We start from the raw sequence: 9,495 nt of genomic DNA, 5'->3' as shown, positions 1-9,495 counted from the left end.
ACTAGGTTTCAGCGGGCACTGTAACCCCATGGCAGGAGGAGCACATTTGGCCGGCAGCAGCACCAGCAAACGTGCCTTCCATGGACGTCTGGTCCGTACCAGGCTGGCCATCTGGAGTCGCTGACCGTGCGGGGCCACCTGCGGCAGCGGGACCACCCTCCTGCTGGCCAAGCAGCAGTTGCCACAGGCTGGGTACCAGCTGCAGCAGCAGCGACGTATCTGCTGGTATCTGGGCCAGATAACCTTTCCCTAAGGTCGTAAATGTGGGACATGCGGAACAAAGAACCTTCAAGGTTCGGCTACACTACAGGCAGATTCTCAAGATCCTCCTGAGCAAACCTTGAAAGTTAATGAAATTTTAAATTTCAGAAGGAAGAGCAGCTTAGTCGAACGATTATATCAGAATTTCAGAGCCCTCCCTGTGAATTTCCATCAGGAAATACCTTAATACCTTAATCCAGCCTTGATGTAACACAGCAAAAAATGAAAGCCACCGAAAGTCATCTGCTGCAATATATATTTTAATTCAAAGTGAATCTCGACAGTAATACACCATAAATTCTTATTTTGACACTCACCAAAATAGTCACCTGGAAAACCCGCTTTTTGTGACAAAGTACAGAAGGCTTGGTCACATTTAAATCACTGAGAACTAGAAAGAAATACTATCGCAAACTGTAAGAGACATTACATCCATAAAAAATTTTCCCAGTCCTCATATTGTAATATTGCACAGTGCAATTGCTACATGGCGAACTAGTGTAGCATAGAAATCCAAAGCAAAAAAAAAAAAAAAAGCCACAAGTCTACAAATTGTTAAACAGTAACAGTTCAAACTTATTAATCAAGTCTCTATCACTGGGTATTTCTAGAACAAGTCTTCCTACAGCTTGCAGTGTGATTTAACTTTTACTTAACACAAACCAAGTTAATTAGCAGTAAAAACCGAAAATTTAAAAATTAAAACCAAAAAAAAGTTAATACAGTAGCATATTTGACCAATAAAACACCCTGAAGTAAAGTTAAAAACCAAACACAAGAAATTCATATAAAATCTTGCAAATTAAAGTAATATGCAGATATGCAATTCCGTAGTCATGCAGTGTTTTATTTAAAAAAGGCATTAAAACGGTAATGTGTATAAATGCTTCTCAGAGGATGACTTTTTTCACAGAAAAGGCCTTCACCCTGAAAGCTTTTATTTTTTTCTGCAGATGGGCCCCGGACACTTGCAGCGACAAGAGTCCGTTCTCTCCAAGCGTATTGCAGGATGGGGGAAAAGTCACCCGGTATATCGAATTTTAGCTGTGGCGGGATCCCAAATGTTTCATTCTTTGAAATGCAGACATTTCTAGAATTACAACACATCGAAAGAGCAGCGGATCTAATTTGGGGCGCATTTACAGCAACTTTTTCCTGCATACGATAGGATACTGTTGTGATATACAGATAACTGTGTCAATTTAACAAGCACGTTAGCTTAAAACCTTAAGCACAGTAAAAAGAAAGTACAGCAAATACATTAGACCAATGATGATCCCCATGGCCCCAGAAAAAAAAAATGCGGTATTTTTTTTTTTTTTTTGTTATCACGATACAAAATTCATTTCCTCCATTTGCATTGGTGATTCTTGGTGTGTCCATTGCCTGCAACGGAGTAAGCACCAAAAACCCATCGCTTCCCAACACAAGGGAGTGAACAGAAAACTATCTGCTGGACCATATAGCACGCGTTTGAAGTGGTGAGGTGGACATCCAATTTGAGCATTTTCTCGGCTCCCTACGTTTAGGCTTTATATGTGTTGATAGGATTTCAAATTCCTCAGGATACTCCTAGTTCCTAATGTATACTTTATATACACACGTTTGTACAAAATGCATAGAGTTGATTACTAAAAACACTGAAACTTTTGGGAAAAGTTAGGTTTCTTAATTTTCAGTGTGATTAAAAATGTACTGCTGGTATTTTTATTATTTTCTTTTATGATCTAATACTGTTGTATTTTAGTTATTACTTAAAAAATAAATCAAATGTAGGCACATTTATTTCATTCAGACATTCATTAAATAAAACACTGCTTGTGTTAGTGGAGTAAAGAAAAAGATTACCAGTTATTAGCTTATTGACAGAGTTAAACTCAAATGCTTCGCACTCTTATTCCAGTCAACATTGCAAGGATTGTATTCCAGATTTTGTTTTAAAAAAAAGTTAAGTCAAGCCTGCAAGATGCAGCTTCTTAAGTGTCTACACAATGCCAATATGAAAACATTAAAAAAATTAAATTACATCAATACATCCACTTATATGCAGTGATGAGCTCAAAGTTAATGGAGATAAAATACTGATGCAAATAACACACCCCAAAAAAACGTATGCAATCATCTTCCATCATTTACAGTATAGTAGTTACGACACTTCAAACATGAAAACAAAATAAAGTTTAAAAAAAAAAAAACAAAACAAACAAACAAACCCAAAACCCGGCTTCTATTTCATGTAATTAGACTTGTACAGAAATTAGAAGGCTAAGAAAGAACTAGTTAATCACCTAATTTCACAGCTATCTGAAGTGGCAATCATTATATAGCAGCTTATCTATGATACATTCAAGATAAATGATACAATTTATTACTTGCCCATAAGCTAAAACACAGCCTCAGCTTAATACCTTCTGTAAATCCCATCTCTACACTACAGTATACTTGAGGTCTATGAAAAAGTAGCTACCTTTTATAGGAAATGGATGATTAAGTCTTTGGTGCTGCAAAAGCAACTTCATTTGAACAAAACAAAACAAAACAAAAAAAAAACCCAAAACAAACGAAAAAGACACACTTCCTAAGGAAAAAAAAAAAAATGCAAAAAGCATGTAGTTTACGTCCCTGACGGAATGTATTAAATAAGCAAACACCCGCAACAGGCTAAAACAAATACTATAATGTAAAAAGACTAAAATCTCTCCCATGCATAAATGAAAGATTGCACACAAAGAACTCACATCTTTTCAAGCTTCAATAGTAAATATTCTGCTACTAGTTATTAAATACTGCATGGTTTGCTCAAGCTAAGATGAAACCACACCACGGATCAATGAGCACTTGGCTTTTTCTTTCATTAGCTAGTCAGTCATGCCTACTGCACCTCTAAACATTTTATTATATCCAATTAGACAAACACTTTTAAAATAAACTACTTAGGTTGTATTGCAGTTCCATCGACCAGTATGAAATACTGTGTTGTGTGTCACTACTCAAGAGCTACTGAATCAACTTTTCTTATGCACTACTAAAGTCAAGTCTTGAAGCTAGATCATTCTGGGGGGAAAAAAAGACAGCAAAATTCGGCTAGAGCAAAACATGCTGCCTTCTCAGTAAGGAAAACACACCCAATACTAAAATCATACCACACAAAACCCAAAATGAGCATTACGCTATCAAAAAATCAGCAGATCTGAATTTTTAAGTGCTGCAGTCCTCAACTTTTATATATAAGTAATAACATTAACAACCTCAAATATTTAAGGCACTATGTGTGGGAACAGTTTACAATGCAGCTGAGATTATTAGGACAACAACATTTAAGAGCAATGTTTAGGCTTTTCTTTTTTTTTTTTTGCCCATGCAAAAGACACATGCAATGTGAAGAACAACAGCTCAACTTTTAGATAAGTGACTCAACATTTAAACACCAAGATACGCAATACGAACAAGTTACTTCTACACTGTACTGCTGACATATGTGCATCTGTTGCTCTAGTTCTGTACACTGAATGGCTTCCCAAATGTAGACGTGTCTTGCACTAGTTAGAAGGCAATTTTATAAAAAATAGCAGGAGCAAAACCAGACTTCTGCTCCCATAAGTCACCTGTCTAAAGTTACTATATAAGAAGATAACATGACCAAAGACAAGTTATACCAAATGTGCAAAACACATTAAAAGTGAGTTTTTTTTTTAAAGCTCAGAGTTGTTTAAATTGCACCCAAGTCTACATGAATCAAAAAAATAATTTTCCTGTTGTGCCATGGCTAATATTTAATAAATACCATGTTTCTTCTTAAATCAAACTTCTGTATCATTGAGCTTCCTCAATATACTGTGTTTGAGTTCTCACATAAACGGATACTGGCTGAGTTTGGTGGGACTCAATGGAAATCCTGTGTAAGCAGGTGATGCTGCAATGTACGAATGCGGTGGGAAAACTGGTTTGTACTGAGTCTGATGAATGGTTGGGGAAGGTAAGAGACGGGGATTTATGCCAACTGGAACTTGGTGTACTATACCACCGGGGTGAGAGATACTGTACGCTGGGTGTTGTAACAAGGGTCTTGAGGTACATGGCGAGGCAAGGAGGTGGGCGACGGGGGCAGCAGTACTAAGGGGTGCCGACGATGGGTACGGAAGAATAGCAGGCTGTCCTCCAAGGTGGGTACTTCCAGAGAGATGCGCGTGCACCGTGGTGGGATTTGGACTTCCTTGCGGAAGGGAGAAAGCGTGACCGGCAACGCTGGCCGGGATGTAAGCCTGCTGCCTCCGATGAGCATAGTTTCCGTTCCATTCCTGCGGCCCAGATCCAAAGTGCTGAACCTGTCCACACACAGAAACGGGCAGGGTCTTAACGTTTCCAAGTACGAAGAGAGTTTGAAAAATGGAATAATGCACTAAAACTAGTCAACTTAAAATCAAGAGTAATATAGAGACAGGAATAATTAAATGCTTAAAGAAACCAAAAAAAATCAGCTATTTAGATAGTAGCACAGACAGGAAATCTGACAATAAGAGATGGTAAACAGAACACAAGTTATTTTAATGCTCTTGCAAAAAAAAAAAAAAAAAAAAGGATATAATGCCATGCTGGGCTGTTTTAACAGAAATACCATGTATCACATGAGCAAGGTGCTTATTCCACTCTACTCAGCACTGGCTTGGCATCAATTGGAAGTGCTGCATTCAGTTTGGGCACCATAATGAGGCACAAAGAGGACAAATAGGAGAGAAATTTTAGAGGAGAGCAGAAAAAATAAGAAACGGATTGAAAATATCTGAGACAACTAGGCAAACAGAAGTCTAGGGCTATGATCACAGGAAGATGTGGCAATCATTAACAGTTACAAAGAGAAAGACTAAAAATCAATTACTCCCATTACATGATGCAGACTTCAAACTACATAGGGCATCTACCAAAGAAGGAAGGATTAGCATAAATTTTTGTAATGAAAATAACGTTCTACGCTTTCTGCCAAGAGGCTGAGGAGCTGCAGTCATTAAAAAGATTAAAAATTAATACTATGCTGATCATATTAAGGTTTGCTTAGAATTAATTAAACCAATCCTTCCGCATAATCAGGCAGAAGGGGAGATTGTGTCACCCACCCAGATGTTTCTTTCAATCTGAACTATTCAAGTCATTATTGGGAAATCCTCTTATCTACGTATAGCATGCTTGCATTTAGTATTTAACTTACAATTTAATATTCACAGTTACTCTGCAAGACAAACAGGTACTGCTCTTATATTAAATGTACCTCCAGATATCTAACCAAAAGCTCAATGCACCTACAGCTCAGAATTAATTAATTAAAAAGGGGCTTAAACTTGATGCCATGTGTCAACTTCAGTTCTCAGCCACAGCAGACACATTTACTATGTTGTTGGGTAACGACAGAAGTAGCTTTTAAATTAATTTTGGGTATCTTCCAACTTTGGATTGAACTACAACCACAACCTCTCTCCCCACCAGCTTCACTACCTGGCAGCAAAGGTTGGGTTTGCTGAGCTCTCTCACCTCTGGATGCTCAAACTACAAGCGGTTTCATGCACGCTACTAATATAACAAGACCGAAATATAGACGCAGTTTTTAACTGCGCGCTATGATTTGGATGTAGGAAAAAAAAATATGCTAAGATGTTTTTCATTTTGTCTCGTGCTTTGATTTTGGGTAGGCATTGATTAATTTTCCCAGTGTGGCTTTTCTATCACTTTTAAAAATAAAGTCATCTGCTTTAAGAAAATGACCAAAAGTGAAAGATACTTATGACTTGCCCAGTAAGTTGAAATCCATTTTTCAAGATTTGAACGCTTCTGTAATCAAGCTGTTGAAAACCTGCAGTTGCCATTGACAGCAATGGAAATTGTGAGCATTCAGCATGTTTGGAACCTCAAGACAGAAAAAGTACTTCTTAGATGTGAGTAAGCACACATACCTGACTGAAGTTTATATGTTGCTGATGGAATGCTGATGTCAGTTTTTGCTGACGGTTTCCTACAGTAGAAGACTGGTTTATTCTTCCCAGGACAGACCGACCCTTTTTCAGTGGCTGGCACGAAGCATCTTCCAAGAAAAAAAATGAACAATGTTATGTTTTTGTTGTCACTATTCTCTTGTAACAAAAGTTAGACAAAGTTTCATTTGCTTCAGCATACAGGGAGAAATAATAAAATAATACACTGACTAAAGTAAAAAATCAACACAAATTAGAAGTGTTTACTACAGACTAGCAGATATATGAGTAGGTCGATACCTTCCTATGTATGGCTGCTGAAGAAATATTCAGATTTCTGTTCTTATCTACAGGTATAGAAGGAAAAAAAAACTAACTTACCCGTATTCACCATCTGTTCATCAAGATGTAACCTGTTTTCAAGTCTCATTGGTGGTACTACTACCGTGCAAAGAGCGGACTTGGTTTCAGGATTAACCGATGCTCTTGCGTCCTTATTTTTATTGGTATTGGCCACAAAGCCGTTTTCCACAAAAGGGCTGTCGTGTCCTGAAGAGTCTGAAGTTGGGGAACCATCCACCGTATCGCATCCGCTTTCCTGTTCGTCATCTGACATACTATCGAAAAATAAAAGTACTGCATTGAAACAAATACATTTTCATAATATAGATGCATTTTATTAAATTAACACATAAAATTTATGGAAGTGAAACTACTCAAAGGTGGACAAAAACGTTAGATTTTAATTATACAAGCACAGACATTCAGATGGCAGTTCAATATTCAAACTCATTCTACCAATAAATTGCAAGGCTCAGAGAAAGGAGATCACTTCTACATAAAGACTTAGATGTGTAACCCAACTTGCGTGGACTTTGTAATTTATTTTGTAAATAATTTTGTACTTATAAACCACCCAAAGTTTAGATTTTTGCTCAAATGAAAGGCTGAAGAAGATTATTTCGTTTCTTCCTGAATCAAAACATAAAGTTCTCCAGATGGTTATTACTAGCAAATGAGAACATACTGATCTAATTTCCTTCTAGAAATCAGCCACATCCCGGAGTCTGCGAAAAGCCGTCCCTGAGGATGGGATGCGAGCGCTGAGGAAGCAATCTGCACAGTGGCAGGCAGCTCCCTCTCATCTGCATATCAACCACCAGCAGCTACGCTAGACCTTATCTACTGAACAATTAGGTCTCTCCGAAGCTCTTCCAGAGAGCACTGCCTGCGCGTAACCGATAGATTCTTCTTCACAGATTTAGATTAAGGAGACAAATGCAACCCTCTGTTTACATGGCAGTTATTTTAGCACTTGTGGTCTGTGAAATCCACGCTGGTCAAGTGGTGCAAACTCATTTATTCAACCACTGCTTTTACAAAAGCAGCTGGAAGGGGGAAGAGGTGGAGAAACCAACTCATAATAATAGCTAACATTTCTTGAAGCTCCATGCTTGTATCAGAAGAAGAAAGGGCTAAGAGGATGGTAAATACCAGCTGCCAGAAGCAAGACCACAGTTCAATCAGTGGAACCAGAACCAACTACCTTTTAGGCAGCAAGTAGTAAACAACCTGGGAAAGGAAACTAATTTACAATGAGGTATATTGCCAGACAAGATATTAATCCCATTTATGTATTATTTATTACACGAGCAAAAGATACGTCACAGATGCATCACTAACAACAACAAAAAAAGAAATTTGACTAGTCCTCAACTGGGACTATGCCGGGCATGGATTCTATAGATAGAAAGAGACATCATTCACTTAATGGAGGTAAAAAGAATGGTGTGGGGTGATGAATAAGTAAGCGTAGATGCTAACAAAGCTCCTGGTTAGACGGAATAGGCATGAGAATTAAGAATTTCTATAAACTAGAAAAACATGCAAACTCCAGTTTATATTACAAATTGGTGGCTTAACTTCAAACAATCAAGGAACAGCAGTGAATTCACTAACCCCTAACCATATGGTCAAGTCCTTAGATGATTTTATAGATAATGTAACAGGTTCTTATAGCATGGTGATTGAATTAAGACAATATGAATAAAATAATTTATAAAATTAATTTTTTATGAAAAGTACTTTGACTCTACGAGGGCCAGCACAAAAACCTGAAGTCTTAGTCAACAGAACTAGGTAATTCTGAATAGCTTTTTAAGTAACAAATAGTGATACTGTGACAACTAGTGAGCAATTAATTATATTTCTGTATTCTTTACTTTTGATTCAAGTTACTAATTATATGACTTACTGTAAGTCGAATGCTAATGAAACCAGAATCTGATGCATTCCTCTCTATTGACATAAAGTTGAATTACAGAGGGGACTCAAATTACAGGTCAGTTCCTTGCAATTCAAAGAAAACACTTTAAAATCAAGCAGGTCTTTATAAAAAAAAACTTGTCTGAAGTTTTGAATGTTTTGATATTATAGAATATCATAAGCAGGACTGACAATTATCAACCAGTAAGACTAACTGATGCCTCCCAGTACAAGACACGTCTTGTTACCTAAATCTTTATTAAAATTTAGCCATTTGAATGGAAATTCTTCAAATGCTTCTAGTTATTCTCTTGTTTCACAGTCAAAAATGACAAATGCTTGAACAAAAGGACCAGGGAAATACACCTGGTTTAGTCAATCTGTATAACACTGGCAACTTTTATAGCAGTATCTCCAAAGTCCCAGAAATGGCAGAAATTTGTCTGGGATTATCTTTTACATCAAGTCACCCTAAAAAATTTAAAAATCTATCCACATGCTCCATTACTGTACTTTCGTTGTTGGATCCAGCATAATGTTGTTGTGTCTGCAGAACGAGCTGGCTCCCTTTAGTAACCTAACAGAAAACTAATCCACCCAAAACCCCCTGTGACCGGATTATGCATAACACAAAGCTGCATCTTGAGTAAAGAAAACCTTTCCCTAGTCCTGGTGCTCACCAGACGAAACACGTCACCTCCTTAGAACACGCCTTCACAGCCCTGGACAGTACAGACAGGAACAACTCTCTGCACCTTCCAGTGTATCCAGTGCCCAGTACTGCAGAGATTTATTCACCAAAGATTTATATTATATTATATTATTATCAATTATATTATAATTTATATTATCCATTATATTAGCCATAAATTATCCATTAAAAGCATCATTAAGTCTGGTTGTCCAAAACTTAAAACAAATAAAACTGCCTATACAGACTAGCAGTTCCATTTCCTTGTCAACACATGCTGTGATAGAGTATTTAATTACTTAAAAAAAACCCTTTTGT

At 37.3% G+C, this 9,495-nt stretch overlaps 1 protein-coding gene across 3 annotated transcripts in view; it reads right to left on the bottom strand.

Moving 5' to 3' along the window:
* Positions 1 to 503: 503 nt before the first annotated feature.
* Positions 504 to 9,495, bottom strand: part of HIPK3 (homeodomain interacting protein kinase 3) — a 79,012-nt gene continuing 70,020 nt past the window's right edge. For all 3 annotated transcript variants that reach the window (XM_054198455.1, XM_054198457.1, XM_054198456.1), the window contains exons 14-16: positions 6,603 to 6,838; positions 6,204 to 6,331; positions 504 to 4,586 (exon numbers count right to left, since the gene is read on the bottom strand). In XM_054198455.1, coding sequence (XP_054054430.1) covers positions 4,110 to 4,586; positions 6,204 to 6,331; positions 6,603 to 6,838 — 841 coding nt within the window. In that variant the 3' untranslated portion in view covers positions 504 to 4,109. The remainder of the gene's footprint in view (positions 4,587 to 6,203; positions 6,332 to 6,602; positions 6,839 to 9,495) is intronic.

Source organism: Rissa tridactyla, chromosome 4 (assembly GCF_028500815.1).
Source record: "Rissa tridactyla isolate bRisTri1 chromosome 4, bRisTri1.patW.cur.20221130, whole genome shotgun sequence".
NCBI lineage: Eukaryota > Metazoa > Chordata > Aves > Charadriiformes > Laridae > Rissa > Rissa tridactyla.
This window is presented reverse-complemented; position numbering and strand designations above follow the sequence as displayed.